General features: G+C 33.5%; 1 protein-coding gene across 1 annotated transcript; it reads right to left on the reverse strand.

Annotated features, from left to right (window-relative positions):
* Positions 1-765: 765 nt before the first annotated feature.
* LOC129948132 (elastin-like) lies at positions 766-16818 on the reverse strand. The gene is made up of 3 exons (XM_056058988.1): positions 16451-16818; positions 6335-9910; positions 766-1605 (listed from the first exon to the last, which is right to left on the reverse strand). Exons 1-3 carry the CDS (start codon positions 16454-16456, stop codon positions 1366-1368), a joined length of 3822 nt encoding a protein of 1273 aa, XP_055914963.1. The 5' UTR covers positions 16457-16818; the 3' UTR covers positions 766-1365.
* Between the last annotated feature and the right edge of the window lie 940 nt (positions 16819-17758).

The raw sequence follows: 17758 nt of genomic DNA on the forward strand, positions 1-17758 counted from the left end.
GAATAAAATTGTTCTAAATATGTTTTTTTACAACTACTTGTAAGCAGGTGGTGATTTCATCTAATGTTTTGTTAGGATTTATTGTTTTAATACCGCAGTATGAACTTGTAAGCTATTCTAGATCATTTGAAACTGTAAAAAAGTTTTAAGCGGTCGACGTGTACACATTAGATTAAATAAGTCTCAATTTCAATGAGAGTATGCAAATTAGGTTTGAAGAACTTTGAGACTCAAACAGGTAGTTCAAGAACTTTGACTAGAAGCAATAGAGTTATAAATACATGCACATATGTATGTATGTTGCTTTAAATGTAAGTTGCATTAACTTTTATATTTTGGAAACATTGAATTTGTTTTTTTCTTTAACCAAACATAAATGAACTTTATATCGAAACAAAAGAGCTGACTAGCGAACTTTATTTTACAAACATCCTTAATTCTAAATTGAATTCAAGGTGTTTGTTATTAATTTGGTTATTAATACGTCTAATTCATTTTAAATGCTGAACTTAAGTTTTGGCAAGAATTTGTAACGGAAAGGAATTAATCTAAAAGAAACTGTTATGAGTCCTATTTAAAACGTTGAAAGGTTTATCTATCGATTGCACGACATATCAATAGTTGTTGCATATTAAGAGTAGCAGTTGAGCAAGCTTTTTTGGTTTTTGTTATTTATGAAGTTGAAGACATAATATTATAGAGGCATTAATCAAAATGAGGCTTAAAAAGTGTCATAAAAATGGGCAATAAAAACAGCTTTGTCAATTATTATTATGATATCTTTTACATTTTAATTTATTGTGTCGTGATTTTTCATTTATACAAATTTATGACGCAAGACACTTTTTTTATCACATTTAAAAAAAAATATTAATATTAACAATAAAATATTATTTCTTTTCAAAATGTGTTTTTTGTTTTGCAAAAGTTTTACACATTCAATACATTTCAATATGTTCCCCACCGCATGGTAAAACATCCATGTACATGTAACATTATCTTCCTTATTTTTAAACTAATAACAAGATTGCCATTATTTTGCATTTTTTTCTCATTTTTATGTTTTTGTTTTAAATAAATATTATTTACATTTCATTACAAATAATTTTATGAGCATTCACGATGATATAATTATATAAAAAAATAGAAGAGCTGGTGACAAAAGCGATCATTTATATGAGATGTGAAAATTATTCTACGAGTATTTTTTTTCTGTTTAAATTATTATCTTTCGACCGGATATGCATTTTTTTGTCAAAACATAAATTATAATATTATTATATTAAAAGAACTAATAATTTTGTTTAAGTTAATATATCCAAAAAATTAAAACAAGAAAAACGCGTTTTTAAAAAACATTAAAATTTAAGCTTTTCTCGTATTCCGTTTTGCAATAACTTTCGCATCTCGGCTATTAATTACTTCAGCATGGAATCCAGTTTCCCAATCGGCGTAGTATTTGACTGTACGAACATTTCCATCTGGTTCCACTAAGGAGTATTCACCTTTCACAACATCACCGTCACGTTCTTCCTTTTGATGTTTAATATCACCAGTACTGGGATCGTTTACTCCATACTCGAACGCATATCTTGCGTGATCGTTCTGTTAAAAAAATAAACAATTCTAATAAATTATTTAATTTTAAGTAAAATTATTTTAAAATATTGAAACATGGTAACAGACATTTTGGATCTTCTGAAAAACAAGATTTTATGAAAAATGTAATAAATTCAGAGTAAATACTTAATGATTTTAATTTTTAAAAAAATATTTCAATTGACTCACAAATTCAGTTAAATTTTCGAGCTACACCACAATACAAATTTTCCGGTTTAACCATTTTCTTAAATTTGTGCTTCGAGAGTTCATGACCTTAGTAAAATCGATGTATGTATGTTTGGTTTGTGGGAATTTTATTTTTATTATTTTTTCTTTTAAAAATTAAAAAAATTATCGCATTTGGAATTATAAGGAACAGAAGTTTTGGGAAGTAGAAGAAGATACCCGCATGAAGAAAACATATTTCTTTATTTCATCCACTTTTCAGTTGGGTTAAATAATTTGAATTCAACAATCAGTTTGATAAAACTGGTCGACAAAATTACCTTACGTTAAAAGTATTTATTAAAATGATTAAGATGTCCTGAATTTGAATCTCCCCATCAAATTTTGTCTACACAAACAAGTTTTTTAAGGTTAACTTAAGATGGGTGTCCATTTGAGAGTAATGGCTGAAACACAAACACGCTTCAGCTTGGGCTTCGTCAGCGTTACGCTGGGCCTGCTTTGAAGTTTCTTTGAATGACACTTCTTATATGACATTTCTAAAATGGCACTTCTGTCATTAGAAGCTGTTATTTTTTCTCAAAATAAAAAAGGTATAAGTTTTAAAATCGAAAAAATTAAACTTATCGCGTTATTAGCTTACGCAGCCTATAATGATCGATGGAAATCCCTTTAAAAGCAAATGTATTTTGTTTGTTGACTTTTGTACAGCTGTTGAGCTGTCAGACAAAGCAAATGTTCAGCAAATTTGAACTAGAGCTTCTGTTTGGAGTCACATTACGTAACATTTTCCTTACGATTGTCAAATGAAACGTGAGGCCGAAGCTTCATTGTGGTAGCATGCATTGAATTGCTATGGCTAAACACGTATACGTGAGTCGAAGCCGAAGCTGAAGCGTGTTTGTGTCTCAGCCATAAACGTGCTGCGAGTCGCTCTTAAGCTGCTATAGAGAGCGACCTCGCAAGTGAACATAGTCTGGAGAGTAGCTCGCGGAGAATTGACTACTTACTCTCGACTTTTTCGATCTTTTTGAAAGTCACTCGCAAGTGTACACATGTGTTTACCACTATCCGAGATAAGCTCGCGGAATACAATACAGTTCGTATTTTGCGAGTAGCTGTCGGGAGTAAACATGGCAAAGCAGTGGACATTGGAGGAAGGCAATCAACTTATTAAAAAATATGAATCAGTTGAATTATTGTGGAGAACTACGGGTAAATCATTTCGTGATATAAATAAAAAAGTGTAATATTAACCGAATTTGGGAAACAGTTCTCGCCTTTTGTATCAAAAATTCAATTTCTCCAACTGCAAAAATTTCGAAACTGTTGAAGATCTTCAGTTTGAAGCTCTCTTGAAAGAGCAGACCCCGCACCGAACTGGTAACGACGATTTACCCACGGTTTGAACCAACATTTTTTTTTTAAATTCTTTTTTTAAGAACAGTGCCGATAATTAAATGAGCTGCAACCTTTCGCTTGTAAAAAATCTATCAAGTGGACACGATTATGAGAGTACCCTTAACAAAAAAACGCTCAATACTCTAGCAGAAAGCTGGCGATAGCAAGCTTTCTAAAATTTGGCTATCAAATGGACAGTCTCACGAGAGTTGCTTTCAAGAGTTAACTAGCAGAAGTACCCTCAAATGGACTTTTAATATCAAAATATCTTTGAACAATTAATTGTAAGATGATTTTGCAAAGTGTAAATATTTCTTATTTTCTGAAAATACTCATTAGCCTTAATTTGACTCTATATGAAGTTTTGAGTACACCTTGAATTTAATATTTTCATGCTTTGGAAAAATACTTTTTGGTGTTAAATTGTTGGCACTGAATTAAAACCGACAATTTAGTGTTAACTATTTGCTCAATTTGAAGCCGTTTTCAACATTAGTTTTATATTTTTTAATACATTTTAAAAACTCGATATATTAGAATTGTAAAGACATAGATTCGATAAAAGAACAAATATATTATATGAAAAATATAAATATTTGAAGTGAATATTGAAGAAAATTATTAAAGATTTCGAAAACCATCACTGATCTTACTAAAAAAAGCTACCTTATAAATTTAGATAGCTTTAAAAAGCCTGTTTTTTTCGAACTTTAAAAAGGAATGTCTCAAACACCTGACAAAATATATTTATTTTTAAGTCGAATTTGAATTAAGTCCATCGAAACCCATCGAAAAAGTGTACCTATAATTTTATTGCCAAGAAAAAAATCTTGCTAAAATTCTTCCTGGCAATAAAATTACACTATTCCGATGGGTTTCGATGGACTTAATTCAAATTCGACTTAAAAATAAATGTGTTATGTCAGGTTCTTGAGATATAACATTTTTGAAGTTCGAAAAAACACGCATATAATGTGTATTGTAATACCCGTAGCGTGAAGGTTAGTGCTTTGGACTGTCATGCAAGGGGTCTTGGTTTCAATCTCTTCCTATTTTGCCTCTTAATTGAAAAAAAAATTTCACGGGTACTGCTCCTTGCGAGGAATTGACAAATCCTCCAAGAGTAATTCTTGTCATGAAAAGTGCTTTCTCAAAATTAGCCGTTCGGATTCGGTATTTAAACTGTAGGTCCCTTCCATCCCTTACAACATTTCTCGCACACAGGATGGTTGAGAGTTGTAAGTCACTAGGCCCTGGTTATTCATGGACTGTTTCGCCACCTAATTTATTTATTTTATTTTAATGTGTATTTTATTTATTTTTAAGGCTAGTACTAACAATTTCAAGGTCACTAATTTTGTACAACTAATTGATTTAACATATGACGAAATACAGTTCTTTTTTAAACTTAATTAAATGTAATGAAAGCAAAACTAGATACCTGTTACATAAAACGAGGAAGTAGGTTCCTAAAGTAAAATTTGTAAACCTATTTTCGAAAGTAGAAAAAAGAACAATCCAATTGATTTCTATAGTAGTCGTGCCATAAGTTCTGTCCCAATTATAAACCACAATAAATTTTAAACTTATTACTAATTTGTATTCATTAATTTAGCCATTAAAAATAAGTTTAAATACAAAAATTGTAATATAAATGAGTTAAGCCTATGGAGTTCAATTTGCTGGGAGTGACGTCATCACAATCTGATTTTTCCCATGTAAAACACAAACCAGTGGGAATAAAAAGACCAAACTGGTATTTTTGTTTGCAAATTATCTCATCTTTAATGGAATGGTATTTTTTTAATTTATTTTTTCAAAACGTCGTCGGGTACAGAAATTCTCCACAGAAAATTTATTTTAAGTTTCAAATTTAAAAATTGTTTAAATTTCGTCAGAGTAATGCAATAAAAAAATGTTTAAACTTTTGAAATTAGTTTTTAGGGGAAAGGGTTTTTTGAACCAAATCGAAGTAGGAGCACTTAACTAGCATAAAATGAGCCCTAAATTACCCCATCATTAGATTTTTATAATTGTGTTGGTTGAGAAAGTCTCCAAAAGATTTAGCTTTATGACTTTAGTTTGGGGATATGGGCTTAAAAGAACAATTTGGAGTTCTGCGAACTAAGGAGCCCAAAAACAGGACTTAATGACCCCATCATTAGTTTTTTAAAATTTTGTTTGGTTAAGAAAGTCTCCAAATATTTCAACTTTGCGACCCAATTGGGAGGGGGGTAAGGGGTGGAGATACTAATTTGGAGTTTCGCTAACTCAGGAGCCCAAAAAAGTCCTAAATTCCCTCATCATCAGTTTTTTGAAATTATGAACCTAAAGGTGTGGTGTTTCCAGCTTGACGTCGTTACAAATTCGAAATTCGATTGTGGTGTTTCCAGCTTTACGGACCTCAAAATGACCGATCTCCGCTTCAATGCGAGCCTTTAAACCTTGTGGTCAATGAACTATAATTCCATGAACTATGTACTTCTATTGATATTTTTGACACTGCTTCAGTCAACTTTATCTTTAGAATTTCAAAATTGCTGTGAGAATTCTTTCACGCACCAAAATTCTGACCAAAATATTATAAAGCATTCAAATATCCAATTTGAAGCTTCTTTAAAACCTACGATATTAACCCAAGGCACTTTTGTGTTGTATTGGCTTGCCTAACCAAAGTCCTGTAGAAGGATCGATCAATCTTTATTGAAGGGAGTACTAGTTAAACCCTTTACTCTTATAAATCAACAGTACAATTTTCTGATTTTTGTTTCCAAAAATGGTGGAATGTGACACTTTTATGTGTGACTTTCAATTAAACAATTTTCTTATAGGTTCTTGGACAATATCTCTTGATGCCTATTAAGCGGCATACAATTATTTTACTGCGACTATAAGTTAAAGTAGGAAGTATATGCATATAAACATAACAGGGTTAAAGTTTGAATCACACTTCAAATAAGAAAACCCTATTTATTGATTTTAACCCTGTATAAGACAAATATCAATGACGTTTCATAAGGCATAAAACCTTCTTATTTTTCTCTTAAAAATGTCAATTGAGTTATTAGCCATTAGCCACCACTTAAATGCAATGGGATCATAAGTTATGGTAAAAAACATATGAAATTATTAAAAGTGTACTTACGTAATATTCTAGGTGTTTGGAAATAACTGGCTTGACGACAGCAGTGGGCACTGCTTTCACATATGCGGCAGGTGCAGCTGCATAAGATGCAACTGAAGGTGCCCCAAGGGCATATCTAAAGAATGGTCGGCCATAGGCATCAGCTCCGTGTACTCCTGGTCCATGTGCCCCAACTCCCAATGGACCAACCCCTAATGCACCAATACCCAATGATCCAACTCCTATTGCACCAACTTTAACTGCCCCAACTCCTAATCCACCTCCACCACCCCTTAGAGCATGACCAAGTCCCGTGCCACTTCTTCCAGCAGCTTGAGCTAAAGCACCATGATATGTAATCGATGGAGAGACAGAAGAATGTCCTAAACTGATAGCACCATATTTTCCTATCACACCACCAGCCACTCCAATGCCTCCAATGCCACTAATACCACCTATTTGACCGCCATGAATTCCACCAATAGCTGGTCCCGTGGTATATGCTCCAATTTTACCTACTGCAATTCCTGAAGAAACTAGTTTGCCTATTCCAGCGCTTCCACTTCCGTGATACGAAACAGATCCTGGAGAGCTATAGCCTGCTACTTTTCCCAATGCAAGGCCAGACTGATATACAGCAGGACCAGCGATTGTACCTATGCCGCCAACAGAACCGTGTCCGGTGGAATAAGTGTATCCAGCAGACTTGGAATAAGCCCCTCCTGACTGAATGATTCCAATACCAGCACCACCCTTGGCAATTCCAGTTGAATAAGCAGGTCCCGTTGAGTACGAGGCTATAGCAGGTGATGCGTATGAAGCAATCTTGGATACGACAGGTCCTGACGAGTAACCCGATATCGCCGGGGAGGAATACGTTGCAATTTTGCCCAAAGCTGCTCCGCCGTAAGCGTGTGACCTCAATGGAGCAGATACGTATTGCGATGAAACAGCGGGAGCTGAAGAGTAGGTTGCGATTTTTCCCAAAGATGCTCCAGAATAGGAAGCCGAATGGCCAGCAGATGATAAATATTGAGTTGCAACGAGCGGCGTTGTTGCAATTTTGGCAACTGCGGGAGCTGCATAGGCGACCTTAGCTGGGGCAGATATGTATTGCGAAGATACTGCGTGTCCTGATGAATAAGATACTGAAGGTGCGGGATAAGCTGCAAGCTTTGTAACCACCGGAGCTGAATAAGTTGCAATTTTTGCGACAGCTGGTGCACCAATGGCAATTTTTGACGGTGCTGAAATGTATTGGGATGATACCGCAGGAGCTGAAGAATATGTTGCAACCTTTGCCAACGCTGGTCCAGTAGAATATCCAATCTTGGCTCCCGATGAAATATACTGACTTGCTACTGCCGGAGCAGCGTACGATGCAACGGCTGGGGCAGCATATGCCACCTTAGCTGGTGCAGATATGTAAGAAGTAGATGGGGCAGAATATCCGATTTTCGATGGTGCTGATATGTACTGCGAAGACACTGCGTGTCCCGATGAATATCCAAGAGATGGGGCTGCATAGCCGATCTTTGCAGGTGCTGAAACGTACTGCGTAGCAACGACTGGGGTTGCAATTTTTGCCACAGCAGGGGCGGCATAGGCAATTTTGGCACCACCAGAAATGTACTGGCCTGCGGCAGCATGTCCTGCGGTCAGAACAGGTGCTGGTAAAGAATAAGATGCTATTTTCGATAACCCCTGAGATGCATAACCAATCTTGGAAGGAGCCGAAATGTATTGCGAGGAGACTGCATGTCCAGACGAGTAGCTCACCGCTGGAGCAGCTGAATAAGCCACTTTAGCTGGTGCCGGAAGGTATTGGGCTGAAATAGCTGGAGCTGCATAAGTTGCTATTTTGCTCACAGCTGGAGCAGCATATGCAATTTTAGCTGGTGCGGAAATATATTGACTGGAAGTAGCATGTCCTGAACCTGTCGAATAAGATATGGATGGAGCCGCATATGACGCTACCTTTGCTATTGCAGGTGCAGAGTAAGTTGCGATTTTAGCTGGGGCTGAAATATATTGACTCGACGTCGCATGTCCCACTCCTGCTGAATAAGCCACTGCTGGAGCCGCATATGTAGCCACCTTTGCCACTGCCGGGGCAGAGTAAGTCGCGATTCTAGCTGGCGCAGAGATATATTGACTTGATGTTGCATGTCCCGCTCCTGCTGAATAAGTTACTGCTGGGGCAGCATACGCTGCCACCTTTGCTACGGCCGGCGCAGAGTAAGTTGCGATTCTAGCTGGCGCCGAGATATATTGGCTTGATGTTGCATGTCCCGCTCCTGCAGAATAAGCCACAGCTGGAGCCGCATATGAGGCCACCTTTGCTACTGCTGGGGCAGCGTAAGCAATTTTTGAGCCTCCAGATAAATACGAGGACGACACTGCTGGAGCATATGAATACGATTGCAATGGCGTAGCTTGAGCATATTTTGCCACAATAGGCTGCGCCGCATACGAATACGAAGCCGGGCTTGAGTATGACGAAGCCTTTAAAACTGCTGGGGCTCCATACGAGATTGCAGGGGCGTACGCCGACACTGCCAACTTCGATCCTCCTGAAATATACTGGTGCGAGACATCGCCGGCAGAAGAATAAGCTATCTTACCAATAGCTGGAGCTGAATAAGAGTAACCCGGTGAGGAAATAGTAGCTAACTTTGAAATTGCTGGTCCAGCTTGGGAGTAGGAATATCCGGGAGAGGAATAAGTTTCTATTTTGGAAACCGCCGGAGAAGCACTTGAATACGAATAGCCAGGTGAGGAGTATGTGGCGACTTTCGACAGACTTGGTCCATAAGAAATGGCAGGCGATGAATACGTGGCTATTTTTGAAACCGCTGGTGTGGCTTGTGAGTAGGAGTAGCCAGGAGACGAAAAGGTAGCAACCTTTTGCACTGATCCCGGGCTCGAGATGTAAGATGTTGATAAGCCCGCTGAAGATGAGTATTTCGTAAGTGCTGGAGCTGTGTACGCTACTTTGGCGATAGCAGGCTGAGAGTATGTTATTGCTGGTGCCGGAGGAAGATACGCACCTGAAGCCTTCGAAATGCCTGAAGTGACATATGATCCAGATGGTGGGATATAAGCAGGTCCTGTTGATATTTTAGTCAGAGCTGGAGCTGTGTAAACAGTCTTACTTACAGCTGGAGCAATGTAGTTCGATACAGCTATACCCGATGGGTTAATACCAGCGTATTTTGAAGCTGGCGATTGATCGGCGTAACTAATGCCATCAGGTTTGGCATATGTGACTGCTGGTGAATATGATGATAATTTTACTCCTGGCTGTAGGCCTTCGATTTTGACTGATCCTCCGCCAGAGGAATAGCCTGAGTAGCCTTGTGATGACTCATAGCTACTTCCAGACTCTCCCACTGACGCATATTTAACGCTGCCACCTTCTGAGTAAGTTGAAACTGCGGGCGATAATTTAAGTGAACTAATCGCTGGTCCAATAGAGAATTTCACCTCCGGAGCTGGGTATGAGTAGCCGGCATGCACACATGGTGGTAATTGTGCAGGAAGTTCTGTTGAGCTAGCAAGATTTAAGCTGAGAGCGCATAGAAGTGTGATGAATTTCTGTATCAATAAAAAAAAAAGAAAATCAACATTAAAAAACGAAAACAAGAACATTATAAAACTTTGATCACATCTTTACTGCACTTTACGGACTAAATTCATATTCATCGTTTTGGAAACTCACTTCTGTTCACAAATTGACACAATGTCTACACATTCATGTAGAAAGTATGGGATTTTAAAATTCCAAGAGATAAATCGAAATTGAAATTTCATCAAAATCGGTCCAATTTTAATAGAAATTTAAATTGTCTCGCTTTAAAATTTGTACGAAACGAGGTATCACCCTTTAAAATTTTGAGCAGCATTTGATGAGGATTCATGTCAAGGTCAAAAATGACTTCTTTTTATTCGTCGAAAATTTACTCCCATAGAAATTATACAATAAGTTTGAGCTCTAGATTTGTAGTGATCAAAGTAGAGTTAAAACATTTTACTAACAAAATGGGTTCGGCAAATCTGTTTTTCTGAACTTTAGCCTGCAGCCCAAACTACATTAGCCATATTTTTAAATCTAAATAAGTTTTAAAACAATTCTCTGAGTAACCATTTAATTTTAAAGTCATTAAGCCATGATACAAATTTAATTGCAGTCTTTAAGAACGGCTTAAGCGATTTTTATAACGAAACTTTAACTAAAATATTATTATTTACTAATAGAAACCTTCATTGAAGTGAGAAGGCCATGGAACGGTTATTAACTTCACATAGAAAGTTATTGTAGGCGGTCCTATTTGTCGAATTGAAAATTTTGACATTTTTCTCGTTAGCAAAAATAGATTTTGAAATCAAACTATTTCATCATATGCAAAATATTGTTGGTTATTTTAAAATTTTGTTGAATAATTTATTTGATAACTTTTTTAACAAAACACGAAAACCTACAAACCTTTTAAGCAAGACGACAGACGGGATGGGAAGTTATCTGTGTGGGTCGCATCCCAGCTTCTTTTTTAACTTTCAATATTCTTTTCGAAGGCTTATAACATTTGAAAAAAAAAAAACTTAAGGGAGTCTTTTCGATTTTAAATAGAAGTAAACATGAAAATGTTTAAAATGTTATACTCTCATTTCTGATTCATGACGAAGGCAGTGAATTAAACTTTCCTCGGATTTTTTTTTCCGATTTTCGAACAATTCAGTGGAATTAATTTATCAATACGAGTTATAGAACGGAAGAAATTTTGATAAGAAACAACTATGACCAAAGACACCCTCTCCCGGTTTTTAATACTTTCCTTGTAAAAAATTATGTTTAAAAAACTTCGCTCGATGTTTTGGCTTCAAATCTTTTTGAAATTAAAACAGGTTAGAAAAATTTTAAATTTATATTTTACTCATGTAGAACATTAGTACTTTTGACCTGTATGGAAAAAAAATCAAACTCGACATTACGATGGTCGAAAAAAGTGGGTCTCCCGATTCCGTCCGTCTTCTGTGTGTCCTGGCCCCTGCATTCCAAAGTTGATAGATTTCAAATTTAGAAATTTGGGTTTTAAACTGATTGGCGTTAGGCGTTTTTTTTTCTTTTTTTTAAGACTAAAAATAACAGTAAAAATTTGAAAATGCCAATTTCCTCAATAAATGTCCGCAAAAATTACTTTTTATAAATTTAGCTTCTTTCAATATAATCAAAATATTTCCGTTCGTTTCGCGGAGAGGGGTATCCCCTAGAATTGTTATGTTGTTTTTAAGTTTTCTCAAGAACTAATGAACCGATTTCTTTTCTGCACGAAATATCATTGTTTTTTTTAAATATTATTTATTTGAAATTCGATATCTCAAAAAGGGTCGTTACTTTTCTAGGAAAATGAAATTTAAAAAGAGGCTGGGATGCGACCCACACTGATAACTTCCATCCCGTCTGTCGATTTGTCTTGCTTAAAAGTTCAATTTATACCAAATTTGGGTACTATTTTTTGTAGATTTTATTTTTTATGAGCAAACGGACTGTTGGATTTTTATATAAAAATTTTTTATATAAAAAATAAAAAATAAAATATAAACATACAAATAAATATATAATAATTTTATATAAAAATTACTAAAGTAAGTTTTTACCAAGTCTTAGTATTGTTTTTTTAGAGTTTTATTTTTTGTAAAAAAACTGTCAATTCGATTTTTTTCAAAATTTTATCGAATGTTGAGAACAATATTTCTTATAAGATAAAATTAGTTTGATGCCAATATTTAAATGTTTTGAAGAAATATTTGAGTCGAAAATCAATTTTTACCAACTTTTATACTTTTTTTTTAGGTTTTTATTTTTTGTAAAAAAAGCTGTCAATTAGATTTTTCTCAAAATTTGTCCTTATGTTGAAAACAATATTTCTTATAAGATAAAATTAGTTTGAAGCCAATATTTAAAATTTTTGAAGAGATATTTGAGTCGAAAATCATTTTTAACCAACTTTTGTTAGTTTTTTTTTGGTTTTTATTTTTTTGTAAAAAAACTGTCAATTCGATTTTTTTCAAACTTTAACTAAATGTTGAAAACAAGATTTTTTGAAAGATAAAAGTAAATTAAAGCCAATATCTCAAAGTTCTGAAAAGATATTTGAGTCGAAAATCAATTTTTGCTAACTTTTATACATTTTTTTTAGGATTTAATTTTTTTTTTTAAAACTGTCTATTCGATTTTTCTCAACATTTTTAAAAAAGTTGAAAAGAATATTTCTTAAAAGATAAAATAAGTTTGAAGCCTAAATTTCGAGTTTTTGAAAAGATATTTCAATCGATATTCAATTTTTACGAACTTTGAGTAATGTTTTCTTTAGATTTTTATTTTTTATAAAAAAAACTGTCAATTCGATTTTTCCCAAAATTTTATCAGATGTCAAAAACAATATTCTTCGTTGCACAAAATTCTTTTAGAGATGAAATCATATTTCAGTCGTAAAATTTTTGAGGTGACAAATTTTTTTTTCAGTTTTATTGATTTATAAAAAAACTGTTATATTGATTTTTTAAAAAAATATACCTGTTTGGTATTACGTTACAATATATTACATAAAATTTAATTCAAGTCTCTAGCGTTTTTGGTTCGTAAGATATTTAGGGTTAACCAAAATTTTCACCTTTTTTTCAAACTGTTATGGTAAAAAAAACCACCCACGCAATTTTCTTGAGAGCCCTTTCTGTATCTTTCTGTTTTATTATCTGTATAACAAAATTTATTTGAAATCGATATCTCTTCTGGTTCTTGAGCTTTGGAGGACGAAAAAAACGTCGCGAACGTATGGACTTACGGACGTACAAGCCAAAAATATTTACTAAAACTGACAAATTTTATGCATACAAAATTAATTTAAAAAAAACCGCTGTAATAATTTTTAAATAAAGATTTCGAAAAATTAAGATTTGTTTTTGAGAAATGAAATAAAATTGAAATTTTTTGAAAACAAACGGTTTTTACATTTTAAAAAACTGGAAACAGACAGACTCTTTTAATGCATGAGCAAATTCGTGCCACCCAGTCAAGCGTTTTATTTTACATACAGTCCCTGGCCATATTATTAGACGCACTTTAAATTTTATGCAAAATCTCTATTTTTTAGCTATTTTAATCAGGGGTGGAATCGGCTAAGGTGATTGTTGACAGTCAAAATAATCGAATTTGATGTACGCAAGGTGATAGGCAAATTAAAAAATTACCTAAAAAGCTGTCACTAGAAAAATTTAATAATCATTTTCTTACAAATATGTCGTTTCTTAATAGAGCTACCAGACGCTTACAAAAAACGAATGAAACATTTTTCATTTACTCTTTTTAGCTACAAAAACACATTTTTCGGCCGACAAAGCGTACGTAATTCGAAAAAAAAACACAATAAAAGTAAGAATGTTATATAAACAGATATAATTTGAAACTTTTATTTAAATATTTTAAAGAAATCTTTTTAAAATTTCACCATTGCAACAATGAATTGTGACATTGATATTCTGAAATTGTTCAATCGAATTGAATTGAATTGAATTGAATCAGGTTACACAGACGGGAAACTCGGTGATAGTGGATTTGACTATCAAAAATTTATAGTCCTTAGCCGATTCCACCCCAGGTATTCGAATATTGTAATGCATTTAAATTATTTTGTAGGCAAAATATAAACTATTTTCTACTTTTTATAAAAATAAAACAACAGATTCATATAATTTTTTTTTCTATAATATTTAAAACTATTGCGTATAGCCTAATAGTTATAAAAATTCTGCATTGCGTCTAGTAATATGGCCAGGGACTGTACAGTTTAGCAATCAAGTGTTTTAATCGAGTCAAAATTTGAAGATGAGAAATTAGATTGTGCTAAATTAATGTTTCGATTTTTCTTTACATTATAAACAAACTTAGAATTTTCAACCTAAGTGGGAGAAAAAAACGGTTGTAAAATTTTCTTAGGACCTAAACTACTTAAATGGAAAAAGAAAACTTTCTTAAATGTTTGAAAAGGGAATTAGAACAAACTCAAAATCTATACACATATAATCAAAAAAGTCTCCGTACAGCAGCTTTGTTTTTGTTTATTCTGCGATAGAATATTTATTATAACAATATACTAAAAAGTGGTTTTGAAAATCACAATCACAATTTTTTTTAAATTTTGTAAAAAGGTGAAGGTGGAAACTTACTTTTTTTCAATATTACCAGTTTGTATTTTACATTTATTACTAGTACTTTTTTTCAAATAAAATACTAAAATTAGTTTGCTGTACGGAGACTTTTTAATATGCATATAAATAATGGACGTTTTTGGGAACCAATAGAAAGATACTTATAACTATTTTATTTCCATTTAATTTTTAGATTTTCTTAGTTCAAAATTATCGAATTTCGATCGAAATACTCGTCTATTCAGATAAAATTTTCTATTTTCAAAGTTAAAATTCTAGAATTATTTGCTTTTTTGTTGTATTGTATTTAAAAAGAACTTTCTATTAGTTTTTGGCAGCGAAAATTAGCTTAAACGTTCTTACAAAACACTAAATGAATTCAACTGATAAAGTTTCCATGAAACAATTTTATTTTTATTTTAAGTTTTCTAAGAGTTCAACAAAATATAAATTACAACATTTTTGTGCGAGATCAACAAATTTGAAGTCAATATCTTTCTTGGTTCTCTTGTTTTTATACTAATTGAATCGAAAACTATTTGTCGGTTGAAATTTTCTAAAAAACTAGCTGAAAGTTAAAAAATAAGTTTTATTTCAAAATCTGTTTTTCTTCACAATATTTTTAGTCAAAAACGAATTTTAACCGATATTAATGACATTCTTTGGAAGTATTTATTTTTATGTAAAAAAAATACAGCTTGGATTTTTTAGACCCTTTTAGAATTTAGCACAGAATTAAATCATTTTTAAGTCAATACCTTCATTTATTCACGGGACATCGAGAATCGAAAATCAATTTTTACCAATTTTGTGTAAATTTATTTTTTATAAAAAATCTGAATACTGGATGTTCAGCTTTTTTTGATTTATAAAAAAAACGTTAGATGATATTTTTCCAAAAATATACTTTTTTGGTATCACGTTACAGTTTATTCTATAAAATTTAATTCAAGTCTCTAGCATTTTGGATCGTAAGATATTTAGGGTTAACCAAAATGTTCACCTTTTTTTCAAACTGATATGGTAAAAAAACCACCCATGAAATTTTCTTGAGAGCCCTTTCTGCATCTTTCTGCCTTATTATCTTTACAAAAAAATTTATTTGAAATCGATATCTCTTCTGGTTCTTGAGCTATGGACAACGAAAAAAACGTCGCGAACGTACGGACGTACAGACATCTTGCTAAAAATCTTTTATTTCGACTTTAGGGACCTTGAAACGTCGAGAAATGTCAAAATTTTCAATTTGACAAATCGGACCCATTACAATTACTAAAATTGGTAAAATTTTTGTTTGACTAAAAATATCGTTAACAAAACTAGATTTTGAAATAAAACTATTTGATTATATGCAAATAATGTTGGTGGTTTTTAATTTTTAAGAATAATTCAACTGACAACTTTTTTAACTCAACTCGAAAACCTACAAACTTTTAAGCAAGACAAATCAACAGACGAGATGGCAAGTTATCAGTGTTGGTCACATCCCAGCCTCTTTTTTGTAATTTTATTTAAAATATGACCCGGCTTGCAAATTAAATAATGTCAATATTGGCTGTTAGTTTAAAACAAAATTTGTCAAATTATTTTCTCAATTATTTTTTCAACGAAGAAATTCAAAAAAAGTCTTTGTCCTTTTTTAACTTTACAATGGTGTTAGTTCTTATTGTTTTATAATAGTTAAAATTTTAGGAATCACAAATAAGATAGTTAGACGGTAAATTGATATTCTGTTGTTTAAAAAGTTAACTCTTTCAAACATTTAAACATCCGCTGTGTATCTGTATTTTATAGTAGTCCATAATGTTTTGAATGCTTGTATTCCATTTGAAAATGCGTTTACATTCACAAAAGATTAAATCATCATCTTGGATGTAATTTTAATTTATTTTTTTGTAGTTTTTTTTGTGTTATTGTCCTTTGACTCACCTTCATTTTCACACTCTATGTTTAACACACACACACTACGGATAGTCTTTGAATGGCAATAAAGCCTAATCCTGGTTTATCCTTTTTTTATGTTTTTGAATGTTGAAATGTTCACTTTCAGATATTCACTTAGATTACGTAACAATTGCGAAACGAAACCGAAAGTAATCCTTTAGCGTCCGTCAATAACGTTTATTTTTATTTTGGTTCTTTTTTTTTGAATCGATGTCGTTGTTTTATAATATCGTTAGCTCTGAAGCCACGCAACTGCGCTTCAAAACAGGTAAGTAGTTATAATTTTAAAAATTGAGCTCCACCAAAAGTAGAGCACCACGAGATACTGATGGCCGGCCTAGCCCTATAGTCGTTTATATACGGTCAATCGAAACCGATATCGAGTAAATGTATGAAATGTTGCCCCGTTTTCGGTGCAGCCACTGCTCTAGCAAATCATAAAACAACCCAAAAACTACAACAAAAATAAATAAATGATCTACCACTGTTCACCACAGCATCAGCATCAACTTCAGCATCAGCAGCAACATATTATCGCAGCACTGCAACGAAGAACCACTTTGACTCTGAGATCGTACGGCCTATATACTAGATGGATTTTAGGCTTTGAGACTTGTCGTTGGGGTTTTATTTTCATTTTCCCAGGTTGGCAGTGCCTTAACTCTTAATACATCAAACTGCAGTGCACCCAGCAGCCCCACCTTCATCATGCCAATGCAAAAAGAGCAAATGCTATCAAAAACGCTCTCAGATCAGATACTCAACGAACGAATGACGATCGACGCACGACGACGACGCGTCGCTAGGCGACTTCGACGAAAAATAAAAACGCATATTACTTCTGCCCAGGTGATCCATTGGCTCCATTATTATTGGTGCATACTGCATTCTGCATGCATGCATGCGTTAAATGCTTTTACTTAACATATCAAAAAGTATCGCATTTGCACTTCACGCGTAGCTTATAGCCGTAGCCCATAGCCGAAAGCCGAAATTGTATCTAAAGTTGAAAAAGGTGTTTGAAAATCTGTGAGTTCCTTTTTTTTGATCGTGTGTTCTCTTGTTTCTAAGTAGTTACCGTTAGCTTTAGCGTTTTAATATAGGTACAGATCTCGTATCTAAAGACTAAAATAAAATTATTAGCATATTGAAATTAGTTAGTGTGGTTGGTAGTGCGTGCACATGGTTGTCGTCGTATTGTACACACTGGGCAATGCATAGCTGGAGGCTAGCTAAGCTAGGCTGGGCTAAACTGTGCTGTGGTTAAGGACGAAGGTGAAATTCACCAGAGTT

Source organism: Eupeodes corollae, chromosome 2 (assembly GCF_945859685.1).
Source record: "Eupeodes corollae chromosome 2, idEupCoro1.1, whole genome shotgun sequence".
NCBI classification, from domain to species: domain Eukaryota; kingdom Metazoa; phylum Arthropoda; class Insecta; order Diptera; family Syrphidae; genus Eupeodes; species Eupeodes corollae.